The following is a 16,045-nucleotide window of genomic DNA, read 5'->3' on the forward strand; positions in this document are numbered from 1 at the left end:
CGTGGAAATCGTCAGTCAACAACAGCACACGCCGCAGTGCGAACTAACTGCGAGGGGCACATCGTCCAATATTATCGTGTTATATATCCATAAAATAATATTATCGTTAATCGTGCACACTGGTATCGTCGAGACGAACCGAATCTAATCGATCAAGATGAAAATACACGTGAGTTTTTTTGCATTATTATTATTATTATTTATTGTTTTTGAGTTAAACAATACCGTTAACCCTCGAACGTATTGCGTATAGTAATTTACAGTTAGTATATAACTCACGGATTCCCTCAGTAAAAAAATTATGTTCACCGGAAATTTCTACGGTTTATACGTACTAACAAACTATATCATTAATATACATTAATTGATCGTGTTCTTTATTTCAAATTAATATTTTACAATAATCCAAAGCAACCGCGTTACTCTCATGACTAGCACACAGACGCAACAGTTATGTGCATGTGCATTTAATCTAATCTAATCGAAAACGACTGTCCAGCGCCTGAGGAAATTGTCGATAATCGCCGAACATTATAATAAACTCGTGTAATTTGACAGGTTTTGATCGGTCTGGCATGTTTGGTGGCCATGGCCACGTGCTCGGAGGACGCGTCCACCGAACAGACGCAAAAGGTGCAACAGGACCAACAGCTGGCTGAAGATCACCAGTCCATCAAACGCGACGCAGTCGAAGACTACAGCGCGGATGAGTCGTACGCCTCGTCAGCCGTCGCCGGCGGCGAAGCATACCATTCCGCTGCCCCTGCCGAAGCATACGCACCAGTCGCTCACACCGCCGAAGCATACGCACCGTCCGCCGCCGAAGCGTACGCACCGTCCGCCGCTGAAGGTTACGCGCATTCCGCCGGCGCCGAAGCGTACGGTCCGTCTGCATACGCCGCCGCTCCAGCCGCTTACGCCGCTCCAGCCGCTTATGCCGCCCCCACAGCTTACGCCGCCGCCGCCGCACCGGTAGGCATCGCCACTGCGCCTGCCGCCTACGGATACGGACCGTCCGCATATCCAGCAGTTTCCGGGTAAGTAATCGACTTCAGCTAACATCGACTGTATAGACGCTCGTCGATCACCAAGTCGATCGGGACATTTCTTTTCGCCGTTCTCTAGAGTATTCACTGCTGTAGTAGGTCATATACTTAACTACACGCAATACATCCTTTGCAGCCTAGTTGCACATAATCGAAACACTGTTATTAGATAATAATTTATTCGTATATAGGTTGTCACGCCGATGTTAAAAAAAAAACCCCACCGAGCGGCTCAGTGATTAACCTGAGTCCCGGGCTAGCCGGACTTATCTTTTTAAAGAACTGCGGTGTGTATTTGGCGTGGTTAGTCGTGTGACTGTAAATAATCGAAACAGATTTTTTTTGGTACGCGTAATAACTAAAAAAAAATTCAAAGAAAATGTAAACATCAAATGGCGGAATGAGAGAAAACCAAAGTCTTACGTAAATACCTATATTCTTATAAACGTGTTATTTTATATTATCGCGAGGTCCATCCATGTAGAAAGCCAATCTACATGATAAAATCGTACATTATAATAATTTATAATATTATATTAATAGCTGCGACTGCTGTTTTGTAAATGGAAGTGAGATGGTAGTTTAATGTAGCCGACTCGAAGTCGAAATTTCATGATATCTTTTGAAATTGTTCCAACGCGCGTTTCTCTCGTTTTGCATCTCTATAAATTAAAATCTCGTCGGGTTTAACGTCCGTCCGTTTGTCATATTACTATACTATATATATAATATACTGTGTATACTGCGCACTCGATAACCACGTAACACATTTGTGGTCACAATACAGCGTGTGGCCGGACACGTTTTCATGGTAATAATCGTTATTCGGTAATCGATTCCGCTGAACGGAAATGACGAGTTGTTGACAACAGGCCGCGACCAATTATTTAGTTAATATAGACGACGATCGCCGCAGCGAGTACAAATCCGTGAAAACGTCTATCGAGATAAACAATGAGGAAAATCGTAAAAAAAATGTGTAAAAATAATAATAATATGATATTGGAAAAAAAAAACGCTCAAAACTAACAACAAATTTGGAGGTGGAGGTGGATAAAAGATAAAACTGATCGATACACCTCATAATCAATACCATAATATACATTTACGACAGTGTTATAGAAATAGTTTGTTTTCAATTCTACCGATTTTACAGATACGCCCCAACTTACGGACCTGAACACGTTATCTCGCAACACGTTGAGATCAACCGCGCCATACCCGTTCCAGTGTACAGGACCATCGCAGTTGGCGTACCTCAACCGGTGGCCGTGCGTGTGCCATACCCCGTGCCGGTCATCAAGACGGTCGCTTACCCAGTCGAGAAACCCGTGCCGTACCCGGTAGACAAGCCGTACCCAGTGCACATCGAGAAGAAAGTCCCCGTGCCCGTCGACAGACCGTACCCCGTGCCCGTGTACAAGATCAAGCACATCTACCACGAGCCCAAGTGGGCCAAATGGCTCAGTGGCTGGTAAAAAACGTATAAGAACGCCATACAATTTAATATTATATAAGTCGTAATACACATTATGTGGTCGAGTTGTGTTTAGGTTTTATACTTACCTAACCTGACCTATAACCCAATCGACTTAACTATTTTTACATGTATACCAAAACCTGTCTGTAGCTGTATATCAACGACACGCACCGTCAATCGGACGGTCAACGATGCAACGGTATACGGTTTATTTTTCAATCGTTGTTTATTTTTTGTTTTAGATAATACGACGTGACTTAAAAACACATTTTTTTTTAAGTATATACGCGTTTATATATAAATGTTAATAAATTATGTAAGCACAGAAGTGTTACGGTACTGATGATAATTGGACTGATCGTTCACGTTAACCCAGTGTGTATTTACATGATTTTATTATTTTTTTAATTTTAATTTTACTTTATTTTTATTTTGTTCTATAACTTTGTTAACTAGTATGTATTTTATCAACAACAATAATCAATTATAAGAACAAAAAATAAAAACACGATTATTTCCACGAAAAAAAAATTGTTGTATAATTATTTTTCTTTAGTTTTTTAAAGACATCACGGTTAAAACACAGAGTTTGAGTTTACTGAATTTTAAAACCTACTCCTTCACCCAGATAATGTATATAATGCAGTATTTTCAAAAAACGGTTTTTCGAAGACTTTTATTTTGAATTTTTGGATTATCGATATTATTGTTATTTAAAAATATTGGGTGACGTTCCGTTATATATTCTAGCATATTATTAGAAGTCTCACAACCAGCCTACACTCTCAAAAAGATGTACAATTAGTTTTTTCTTTAAAAAAAACTGTCAACAGGTGACCGTGGCCCATATTAGAAAAAAAACATGTGACTTTTTTACGTTTTTATATGCGTTTATCGTTTTAGGAACACGGCTAATTGTGGATGTGAAGTTGATAGTAAGGTGGGCATGCGTTACCTCTTTCTGATTTTAAAAACAGTTCGATGGGCTGGCGCCAATTGTTGTAATCCAACGAAAATCGGTCCTTCTGCGTATCCATACGCGATTTTCTGCCACTGAGACCAGTTCCTCAAAAACAGGATGTCGCGTGGAGATCCACAGAATTGATGTGGCCCGTGTTCTCTTGCTAGACAGAGTATAGACTAGGAGTGGCCAACATGAATATGTTCACGAGCCACATAGATAAATACATTGATATTTGTAGGCTGTAAGAATCAAAATTCTTATAATTACATTTTATATAATTTGGCAATTTTTATAAATGTATTCCAAAAACATTTAAATTCATAATAATAATAATAAGTAAATTTACTAACTTTATAAACAAGACGTGAGCTGCGTTGATTATGACGAGAGCCGCAACTTGGCCACTCCTGTGACCCATGAGGATAAGTTGTGTGAAAGAAAATTAACATGATATTATTGTATGTACAGAAATAATAATATCAGTTATATTAAGTAAATATTAGTAACCATAACTCATAAGTAACCATATTTACCATATAAGTAACCATATAGTTCATCACAGAATTAATTAAATTTAATCAATTCTGTGACCTATGTTTTATTTTTGTGTGGTGGATATATTTATAAAAATGAAAACATAAGGATATCTATTAATAACTTTAAAAATATTTTTTTTAATTTCATAATCGTAAGTTGTTATTTTAAACTAAAACAAAATATAAAACATCTGTTATTTTATATTTGTAAATTATGTTGTTAGTTAATATTCTTTGATAATAAAATGGGTTTTATTTTTATATTGCCTTGAGAAGCAGTAGGAACTTAAATAAAGTATTGATTAAATATATTTAATCTATGGTAATAAGCACATATATTTTTGAGTTTTTCATTAAAAACAATATAGACATTAAATTCTCCGAAAAAATGTTAACAATAAATGTAAACATATTCAAACAGCGCTCTCTATAAGTAAAATTATTTCACATTCAACAGTGAAAATACAGTTGCCTGCTTTTATACGATGTGGACTATTTAATACTAATTAACCTATAATTTAATTTTTCTAAATTTTCCATATGTGTTATGACAACTGGTATTGTTTTAACAAGCTTTAATTGAAAATTAAAAAAAATTACCTAAGTACTATAAAATCAGCTGTATAAGTGCTAAATAGTTTTGTTTTATATGCAGCAATTGCCGGGCGAGTAATAGATTTTTTGATAGGAAAACACTGTTAAAATGATATTGAATAATTCTTATAAAATATGATATACTTTTGTCATGAAACATCGTTGTGTTGCCTATTTGTGCGTTTTCAGGTGTTATTTTTACTTTATTTTTTTTGTGTGCGTGTATTGCATCATTGAAGTGCATTTTACAATAATATATTATTAGATATGGATTTTTATTCTTTTTAGTATATTACATTACTGTTTATTATTTTGTGTAATCTTTGATAACAGACAATATCAGTGATATGTTAATGTTCTGTATTTATTTTAGAATAATTTTAAATTAAGTCTACCAATTGGGATTAGGTGACACTTGTAAGTTTGAAATTAAAGTAAAGTAGAAAGTATTAAATAAAATAATATCTGATTTTATAATAATTCTACTCTTCCATTTAAAAGAAACCTATAACAATTTTATAACAGTCTACCAGTAAGTAAATATCATATATTTATATCACTATAATAGTATAATTCCCAATATACCAAATGTAAATACTTATGTACTTTATGATCTTATGTAATCTTATCTATCATATCTGTATAATTCTAAGTTAATGTAACACTGTATAGGCTAATGACCGAAGCCTTTATTCTTAATAAAAAAATAAATAAAATAGTATAATTAAACATAAACAAATTTTATCTACAAATTGAATATAATAAAATGATGTGATATAATATATTCTCTGCATAAAATTTGAAATTTCTTGCTTGTTTATGAATAGCTATTATGAAATTTAAAAATTATAATAAGTGATGTTGCATAATATAATATTTTCGTACTGTCGATTATATATATGTGACAAAATATGTACTAATTAGACGGAGTCGGGAGTACACAAATAAAGCTATTATAAAGTGTGTAAATATTTCACTAATGTCTTACTTTATTTTTATTTTACTGTCATACCAATTGTCATTATATAAGATATTAAAATTATTATTTAAATATTGATACGGAAATAGCAATAAAGTATATGCATGTTTCAATTGAGTATTTGACACTTCTATAAAATATATATCTCATAAATAATAATTTATAATATATTGTGTTACCTAGTAAGAATTTAGTAAGTGTTAGAGAAACGCTCAGTTTTCATATTCAGCTACTAACGAGTAGTTATTCGTTAATAATTATACCTGAATTGTGAATAATGAATAATATCACTAAAATATATTTTTATAATATTCATATAAAATTGAAATATGATGGTTATATATTATATTGTACAATATTTTATTGAGAAATCGGTTTAGTATCGTATATATTGTGCTTTTTTTACACTATTTTCTCGATAATAAAATGGTATACATAATCTCATTTCATCATAATAATTTATTTGCATAACGCAAATATACAATTTATATTTTATTTCACATGGCTATTTTTCATATCAATTTAACAATTTCTATATTTTCATAACGATAAAATATTTTTAAAAATAGTTTTATGTAGCCTAAAAAATGTCTGTAAAATTATAATTGAATATAATTTTTATGAAAATTATTATACAATATAATAATAAATTAAAGTAGGTAAATTATTTTTTACCATTCTATTTTAAAAAAAATAATTTTTATTATTTATGTACTATATAATATATTTAGTATAATATTATTGTGTCCATAAATTTCCATGGGTATAAATTATAGAGACTAAACATTTCTTACTTGGCCTTTTAATTTAAATGTATAGTAAGTAGTTAGGAAATTAAGTAAATGTTTAATTTTTAAGTTTTTGTTACACAATTTATTTTTATTTTTTAATTGTGTAAGTACGTAATTATTTTAATCAATATCACTAAATAAATTACCAACGTCGGTATAAATATCAATTAAATGACTGTTCATGCGTACACAGCATTGTATATCATTTGTTAACAATAGAACAGAAAACTTGTGCATAACGCATTGCGCTTTATTTAAATAGTGTAAAATTGATTATTATAAAAAATTACTGTTTTTCGACCACGATATGCCGATATTGAAAAGAAAAAAATTATTTTTATTTCGCGCATCATTAATCAATAATAATTTAAAAAAGTATGTTGATTATAATATTATTGAATCTTCCAGAACGAAATATAAAATAATGAGCTACAAGTCTAGGAAGTTACAAAATATACTTGACAAGTACGGAATTGTTAACGCCGGTTAATGATGATGTCCAGTGTCAGTGTAAAATCAATTCATTGCCTTTGGAACATGTCACTATCGTTGTCACATTATTTACCGTGTCGAAAGTATTATTGTTTGAAAAATATAACAATAAAAAAAAATACGCCATAGGTACATAATAATATTATTATTATTATAATATGGATACGTCATAGTATAATTTGTAGTCTATTTTATAGTATACAGGGTGATTATTTTTTAAGTTACTCATTATATAGCTTTTAAATCGAAACAACTTAAAAATAATCGTAGATTAAAAATGTAAATCCTACATAATATATTAATATATTAATAAAAATCACTGTATGTCGTGTGTTGTAAAGGCTGTATACTAAATACCAATTATCGCGGATAATGATTTAAAAATAATATCTTTATATTATGGATACATTACCTTTCACATACGTTGAGCAGATTGTAGGAATTCACGGAAAAACTCAATCGTACTTAAAAAAAAATTGTGAAACAAATTTATAATTTAAATATTAATTGTCTTATATTTAAATAATCACCCTGTATATAATATAATCAAAATAAAAACGGAATCCTAATTATAACTGTTTGCCGTGCCGTACGGTGAATTTCACTTTCTATATGATATAGAACGCGGTCCGCGTTCCAAAGCGGGAATGTATAAATCCGTTTAGCCCGAATTCATCGAGCTGAGGTAATCATTGAAAGTGAATCGTCCGAAAATGCGTATATGAGTGTATATTTCTCTGTCGGACCTTGTATATTTTTCTGGCCAGCGGGCACGGGAAAGCATGAAATCATTAAATTTCACGTTTTCGTGCTCAGGCGCCTTATATCGTTGGATGACATTACTGTACAATGTATATTAGGTATATATATTATCTAAATACATATGTATTATATTGCTCTGTATGCACATTGCGATGTTGCACACACATCGGTCATCGTCAACGTCGCCATGACATCAACCGTGTGATTGTATTGCGAATCACGACACTCGGTTACTATATTTTATTGAAAAAACATAAGCCATATAATAAATTACAAGTCGAATTTAATTGTATAGTATAATCCTTCGATTCACGGTTATTATATTTTTATCAAATTTTACTTGAAAATGACTAATCTTAAAAAATTGAAAGTTAAAATATAAAATCATGTGTCTGCGGTTTTAATATTATATACGTACAAATGTACAATAACTGAATAACGATAAGAAAAACCAGTTAAATTCGATTTTTTTTTGTCCATATCCAATCAGACTATCTATATTAAATCAACAGAAGTATAAATATTGACAGTGACAGTCATAATTTTTTTTTTTAAAGTTTTTCAACTGAATCGTTGTAATTCAATAGCCTTGACAACGATACGGTTTATGATAATCATCCACCCTTATCGAAAACTAAAACATTATAAAATAGCAGAATAACCGTAAATGATTTGTGATCTTCTTGTGATCATTTGGTTTTTATTCGCTTAGTACTTCATAGTTTTTATACATTTTATCTGAAATTACTTTTAATTGCATTCGTTTTAAATTTCATTAAAGAATAACATCGTATTCGTATTTCTCTATTTACAAAACGATGAAGATAGTATTTCGTCGTAAAATATAGTTCATAACGTATTATATTATTATTATTGTACCATTTGTATCTAATTCACTAGTGTACCACTTGTAATAGTAAATAAAACAAAATAAAACAATAAAATTGTAGTAACTTAACACTGTGCATTTTAATAGGTTATTAATCAATTATTCAGTACAATATATTTTAGTGATTTGATAAAAATAACAAGTAGAAAAACTTTTTAATATCGTAAAAATAAAAATACTTTGCATAGAAATAGTAATATATAATATCTATTGTACGATATAAATATTCAAACACGATATTAACCGTTCGAATCATTAACTGCATAGGTACACGCGGTCATGCGAAATAACAGCATTTACAAGACGAAAACGACAAGGTCCGTTGATTTTGAAACGAATTTGATATTTCTATTAATGGGCATGTATACGGAATAATGATACAATTCCGTCGAATAATGACGGACGAAATAACATCGTAACGGATTCGCGAGCCAGTATAATCGTGCGTAAATCGGTGTGTTCGCATTTCATTTCGTTGATAGTGTTAAAAAAATATGCTGCAATGACCACTTACTATATATATATAGGTATATGTGTTTACTCAATTTATAGGTACACTAATTCTACTACATTTCTCTTGGAAATCGTATTTTAATGGGCGAATTGGAATAATATTACGGACATATTGTGCGCATATATATATTTATATATATTTATATTGTATGTACCTGTGAAAGCAGCGCAAACGCAGTCGGGACATTCCGCGAGCGTAAAATTTGGCATCGGTCATCTATAGCCTAGCTGAGGGTGTTGACTGAAAAAGGGGGTGGTCAAAACGATATGAACGTGTGTTTGGAGGATTTGGCAATAAACCAAAATGTAGAACGTACTACACTCGTATTACTATTGATGACACCACACGTGCCGTCGGAAAATTTCGTACCTCAGCTATTTGCATTCTGTACGACTTTGCAAACGATGAATCGAAAGTATTCGCACAAATTAATATGATAATTTGTTCGACAATACATGTTAATATGGTGGACTGCTGGAGCATAAGCTACTGTGTTTAATAATGTTGTTGGACGGTGTACTTGTAAAACGTAATTTGAACAGAATAAAAATATTAGATTATTTCCTCGAAGTATTATTTATGTAATATATTATATATTGATTTATTGTTCGCGAATACTATGGCGAGTTGCACAATATGATATTACAATATAATTATTATAATACGACTCGAAAAAAATATATTTTCGCATAAAATATAATATAAAGATACTTATAAATAATAATTTATCGCATTAAAATAATAACAATAGTGATGTACGTTATTTTATCTTAGCATTTTAGTCTTTATACAGGACATAGGTACGTATATATAATAATATAATATATGCGTATACACGGGCACGCGCACGAGAAAATACTTATGTGTGGGAGGGTTCTTCCTTTCCGCAGTTAATAATTGTATAGTATGCGAACCAAAAAAAAAAATGATATCAAAATATGAAGAAAAAAAAATGCCACACGGGTTAACCCTCCTCAAACGTCTTCACTCCAAAGTGCCAACGTAGTATTGCCTGCCCACGTATACGTGTATAATTATAATAATCAATAATACACTCTTATAGCGTATAAGACATATATCAATAATATAATATGGGTAATAGGTCGGTGTGAAATCGCGATCGCCGCAGGTCATCGCCCAATCAGTTGCGACCGTCGGACGTCCGGACGACCAGCACGTCGTTGCGCTTGTTCATGTCCTTGTAAATGGGCTTGTACGGGTAATCGTCATCCGGCCCGTTGAGGTACGCGTAACCCGGATGGTACGTGGTCGCCTTGTACGGCTGCTGTAGCAGTTGCTGTTGCGCGATGGCCGTGGCCAGTTCCTCGGTGGACGGCTGCTGCTGTTGCTGCTGATGGTGATGGTGAAGGTTGCTGTTGTGGAGGTGATGGTGGTGGTTGTTGTGGTTGTGGTGGTGGAGCTGTGGCGACTTGTTTACGGCCTGCGAGTACTTGGTGGCCGGCGGCGAGGTGGGCGACGCGTAACCGTAAGCGTGCGGCCGCTTGACGACGATGGGGTGGCCGGCGCCCGGGAACGCGTGGATGGGGACCGAATCGGGCGCGGCTGCCGTCTGCGCGTACCGCGAGTCGTCGGGCGCGTCGTGCTGCGGATGTTGCTGGCCGCCGCCGTGTTGCTGCTGGTGGCCGGCGTGGTGCAGCTGCACGTGGCCGACGCCCCCGCCTCCGGCCGCGAACGGGTTGTTGTAGAACTGGTGTTGCAGGCCGAACGGCTGCTTGACGCGATGTTGCAGGTCGTTGTCCTTCATCTGCAGACCGAACGGCTTTTTGACTTTGCCGGTTTTCGGCTTTTGCGCGTACGCCGTCGGCGACGCGGACGACGGTGACGCGGACGACTGTTGCTGTTGTTGCTGGTGGTGGAGTTGCTGGAACTGCAACGCCTTGCCGGCCCCCTGGTGCACCGGCCGCTGGTGGCCGGCAGCGTTCAGCGAGTCGTCGCCCGCCGAGTGTTGCTGTTGCGCGTGCGCGTAGTGCTGTTGCTGCAACTGATGCAGGTATTCCGGTTTCAGCGGTATCACGATGGCCGGCATGGTCTTGCCGCCGCCGTTCTCGTCCGTCTTGAAGAACACGTTGTGCACGACCGGCAGCGACATCATCGCCTGTTGCACGGTGCTGCTGGCCAACTGGTGGCCGTGGACGGGCGACGACGGGTCGCCGCCGATGGACGCGTACATCTGGTGCGATATGGGTATGGGCACCACTATGCTGTGGTAGTTGGGCGTGGCCGACGGCTGTTCGATTTTCACCGACTTGGCGGTGGCTGCGTTGATCGCGGCCGCGGCGGCCGGGTGCGGCTGCGAGGACGGCCCGACCACCTGCATCTGCTGCGACGTCTGTTGCAGTGGCCCGGCGCCGCTGAACGGGTACCTGGCCACCGGCGGCGGGCCGCCCCCGCCCGGCTGCAAGTAGTTCAACCGCTTCTCCCTGGGTGGCGGCGACTTGTTGCCCTGCGGCACGGCGTTGCTGAAGTCGAAATGATTCATTTTCGATAGCACCTGCTTGTGATCGAAGTTCTGCGGTTCGGTCTGGTGTACCGCGTCCTCCGCGCTGGAAATGCCGTCCTCGTGGAACAGGTCCGGATGATGATGGGCCTTGAACAATTCTGCCCCGCGGAATTCGCGTGAAACAAAAAAAAAAATCAAAATTATTAAATTTTGAAATGACGAAAAAAATTTAGTCACTTTCACCGCTAGCGGTTCGTGGCGATTGATAATAAAATAATGATATTATACGATTTTTTTTTTTTTTTTAGTATTCGTCGTCATCAAACACGATGACGACGTATAAAGCGTACCACTGACGTGTTATTGTGTTTCGATTATAATATTATATATACGCCCATCTTTAACACTTTTTCTTCGTAATTAAATGTCAAACTACGATTTGTTCGGTTGCGTGTTTAACGCGCAGTACTAATCGTTCGCTGGGCAAGACTAGTATATTTAATATGACGAGATAATATTAAAATTAGATATTTATAAAAACCAAAATGTCTACACGTAGACTATGAGAAGTGCATTCTGTTATGGTTAAATAGATTCGCCGAGGTATTGACAAGAATATAAATATAAGCTAAATTGTAAATATATATATTTTATTAACCATGAAATTTAATTAAAAGATAAATATCTCTCGTAATGCTACACTATTACTAATAACAGTATGTGTATTGTATATACTATATACTGGGTATAAATATTAAAAAAAAGCTTAAGTAAATAATAGTTGTATGTTAATATCAAAATGTTGGTATCTTGGTACCTATAATTTAAGTGTATCAAAGATATTACAATTTATATTTTATTGGATATGCACATTGCACATATAAATAGAACATTCGTTTATTTTTAAGAGAACTATATCAACTATAAAGAAATCATTAGCCTTGATAAAAAATTATTTTATTTTTTTAGCATAAAGAGAAAACAGACAAAGTTTATTATGTTTTCATTATTATTATACTTGTACGGGTTTCTTAATGGAAAAAAAAACACAAATTGTTTATGTCTTGATAGTATAAATAAATACGAGTATATTATATATATATATAAACTATTTAATTATAAAATATAAATACCCACCCATATTTTTTCAATATTAACATTACCTTTTAGTTTTACTTCCCTAACAGTTTAGACATTAGACCGATCAATTGCTCATATCGTTCACAGTGACCATAATGAATATAATATATTGTTATGAAAAAAATTATCTTAATAGATAACAGTTGTTTCAAAAGTGTACATTTGACTTTATTTCTTATTATATTTATATCAAAATTTAAATAATTCTCTGTCCACTTAACATATTCTACTTATTCATTATTTTCAATTCCAGCATTAGTTAAAATGTATATTATTTATTAGCTGATAAAAAAAATGAAAAACATTTTTAATTTATTCGATCTCGATATTTAGCACGTTCTACGCAAAAAATATGATATATATAATCACAAGTAAAATTTGAGTTGAAAAAATATTGAATGTTATATATTAATTATATAAGATACATATTTTTATTTAATAATGAAAATTAAAATAGGTATAATATGATATTATTATGTAATAATATTTAATAAAATAGTTTTTCGGTCCATCAATAATAATAAATATTAATTTAAAAATAAATATAAATAATTATGGACCCATATTTATTGTATTATATTGAATTATTAATATTTTAATCAATAAATTAATACATACAATGTATATTTTATTGATAATTTTTCAAATAATATATTGTTCACCATTGACTCCTAATAACTGGACTCATATTTTTATAGGTAATAACTGTTAGGTGTATAAAAATTATTTTCATATTAATATTTATTTTATCTTACCTGAACTACCAGATGATTCTTGTGAAGTATCGTGCTCTTGAACAGATGTAATAATACCAGTAGCGATTTCCATATTGGGACTTAATTCTTGCCAGCCATCCTTATTATTACTACCGTCTTCCGTTAATTTTTTGTTCTGCGTTTTCCTTTTTTCCTGTTCACTGTCCAATTGGTGTTTATTCTTTCGACGGGATCTAATTGATTTATTGTCAAATGCCATGTGTACTTCTTCGGACCAATCGTTGAAAACCGGTCGATCGTCGTGCCCGTCGTTTTTATGCATCTTTTTTCCATACGTGATTGATGACTTCTCGACACTTTCATTACTCTTTACATCGGATAATTGTGGCGATTGATTTTCAAATGTTTGAGGTTTAACACTATATAGCTGTTCATTCAGTCGGTGATCGGTCAATGAAAAAGATGGATTACCGAGGTCTTTTTCCTCGGCGCTCCACGACTGACTCGGTGATTTTCCTCTAGCTTGTCTGGATCGTAACGACAAGCTTTGAGAACTTCGGAGGCTAGGTGTTAATGACGAATAAGATTCACTTGACGAAGACGATTCCTTAGAAGAATCGTGGTCACCAGAAAATTCTATACTTGAAGTCAGACTTTTAATAGTGGGAGAGTGATTATCTGCTATAGAGTAACCCGCAGTAGCTGTTATTGTACCTACTGTATCCACGGATATTCGATCTTCGCTCAACGTAAGTTGAACTAAGCAAAAAATAACCTAAAAAAAAAAAAAAATTTCTTAAGCATCGATGTTATTTGATGAAATCTACAATTTATAAGTGATAAATTTAAAAGAGTATATTCCGTAGTAAAATACAGATCTATTTATATTACCATGCCATTTAATTTTGCCATAATCATTTCTGCTTTTTAAAATTATTTTTGGTTAAAAACAAAACACACAGTAACACTTTTACACATAAATAATCAAATAAACTACACTATATTATCATCGTTATAAATTTAAAATAATATTATAAAAGAAAAAACAGTATTTTAAATTAAATAAAAACACAACGATTTTGCATGAGCGACTGTACTAGATTGACGAACGGAGTCGTGTCGGAAAATCTTTATTGAACGACTGAAGAATGTCTGTCCGTTTTGGTCAGCTCTATCCTAGACAGTTCCGCATCAAGAAAGCGGAATAATTGCGAAGATGGTGGTGGACGGACAGAAAGTGGAAAACTCATCACAATGCAATAAAAACACACTCATGTGTTCAATAAATTAAAACAAATATTAAGTAAAAGCTAATTAAATGATAAAGGAAAGTAAAACCCATGCCCCTCAAACATATACATTATATTTATGTTGTATTTTGTCTCCCTCGTACATCGTATTTTTCAAACCGTCTCTAATTTACTCTTAAAGTGTGCTCCCGACCACACACGTAGTGTATTTTTATAAACATTAAATTAATATACTATACACAGATGACGTGTTGCTGTTTGTGACAATTATTATTGTAAAATATTATGTCTTGTTTCTTGTTTTATGTAATACCTTGCAACACTATAGAGTAAACTTGAGCATTGTAATACGAACGTTTCATTGTTCTTTTTATATAATTAAATTAATTTGTTTTCTTTATAGGTTTTGTGAACGAGATACTAGCAGTACCATTGTAAGTAACTGAAATAATAAATTAAATCAATAATAATGTTTTAGGATTGATAAAAACATTTCATAAAATATATAACCAACAGTATTATTAAATATTACAAATATTATCAAAAAAAAAAAAAAATTGAATTTCGAAATTTTTCAAAAATAAAAATAACAGCTAAAAACACAAATTTGATTTTGCAGAACGTAAATGTTCGTTGTTTTACGTGAATCCGAGAGAGAACATGCAACATTGTATTATGCGCTGATATTTTCTAATTATAATATCTATACCTAATCCTAATTTATTGTATCATCCATCTGTAGTTATTTTTGTTTTGATTTTAAATAAATCCATTTCCTTGAACCATTTTTACTTAGTATTGTAATTTATTTTGTCTTAGATGTATATATGGTGATAAATTCTACACCCCCATTATTATGAGAGAGGACTCAATATTAAAGTAATCAATGAATCAATACAATGTGGCATGAAAATATTGTAAGATGTAACACATATTTATGATAAACTAAACTGCAGAGTGTTGTTTACCATAATAGATCTGTTTGATATGAATTTATTTATTTGTAATTGCGCTTATCCTATGTTATTATAACTATCATAAATATAATTGTTTTACAAAACGCATTATTTCTATGCCACTTAAACTTACTCTGTTCAAAGAGTTGTATACAATTAAATAGTAATAATTTCTGAAAACCGTGTCAATATAATTAATTTTGAGTTAAAAATTAGTTTATGACTTATTAAAAAAAATGTTGCTAAATACTAACATTATATAATAATAAGTAAATGGACAACTTTATTGTAAACCACGAAAATTAGAATTCCAGTTTAATACATTATATAATAGTTATTATTAAGAATTAAGAATAATATGGCATTATCTTATGTATGTACTATTGTCTGTTATGTATATATTTGTTCATGTTCATGCCAAATGTATATTTCAGAAAATATTTTTAGACATTTTGCACGAATATCATGGAAAAAA

The 16,045-nt window shown here is 33.2% G+C and overlaps 2 protein-coding genes across 2 annotated transcripts; one reads left to right on the forward strand and one right to left on the reverse strand.

Moving 5' to 3' along the window:
- Window positions 1-3,057, forward strand: LOC132929616 (skin secretory protein xP2-like). Its single transcript, XM_060995092.1, has 3 exons — window positions 1-169; window positions 559-1,037; window positions 2,203-3,057. Exons 1-3 carry the CDS (start codon window positions 158-160, stop codon window positions 2,522-2,524), a joined length of 813 nt encoding a protein of 270 aa, XP_060851075.1. The 5' UTR covers window positions 1-157; the 3' UTR covers window positions 2,525-3,057.
- A 5,531-nt stretch (window positions 3,058-8,588) lies between these two features.
- LOC132930421 (basic-leucine zipper transcription factor A-like) lies at window positions 8,589-14,497 on the reverse strand. Its single transcript, XM_060996293.1, has 3 exons — window positions 14,256-14,497; window positions 13,404-14,139; window positions 8,589-11,666 (listed from the first exon to the last, which is right to left on the reverse strand). The coding sequence occupies exons 1-3, from the start codon at window positions 14,280-14,282 to the stop codon at window positions 10,189-10,191; spliced, it is 2,241 nt and encodes a 746-aa protein (XP_060852276.1). The 5' UTR covers window positions 14,283-14,497; the 3' UTR covers window positions 8,589-10,188.
- Window positions 14,498-16,045: the final 1,548 nt, after the last annotated feature.

This window comes from Rhopalosiphum padi, chromosome 4 (genome assembly GCF_020882245.1).
Source record: "Rhopalosiphum padi isolate XX-2018 chromosome 4, ASM2088224v1, whole genome shotgun sequence".
NCBI lineage: Eukaryota > Metazoa > Arthropoda > Insecta > Hemiptera > Aphididae > Rhopalosiphum > Rhopalosiphum padi.

What these genes read in the sequence shown, in the direction of transcription:
- LOC132930421 (XM_060996293.1), bottom strand. Translation starts at nt 14,282, where the DNA reads ATGATTATGGCAAAATTAAATGGCATG. An exon ending in TGGCAAAATTAAATGGCATG is followed by an intron (nt 14,140 to 14,255) that starts GTAATATAAATA and finishes TTTTTTTTTTAG; the next exon opens with GTTATTTTTTGCTTAGTTCA. An exon ending in AGAATCATCTGGTAGTTCAG is followed by an intron (nt 11,667 to 13,403) that starts GTAAGATAAAAT and finishes TCCGCGGGGCAG; the next exon opens with AATTGTTCAAGGCCCATCAT.
- LOC132929616 (XM_060995092.1), top strand. An exon ending in GCATATCCAGCAGTTTCCGG is followed by an intron (nt 1,038 to 2,202) that starts GTAAGTAATCGA and finishes CCGATTTTACAG; the next exon opens with ATACGCCCCAACTTACGGAC.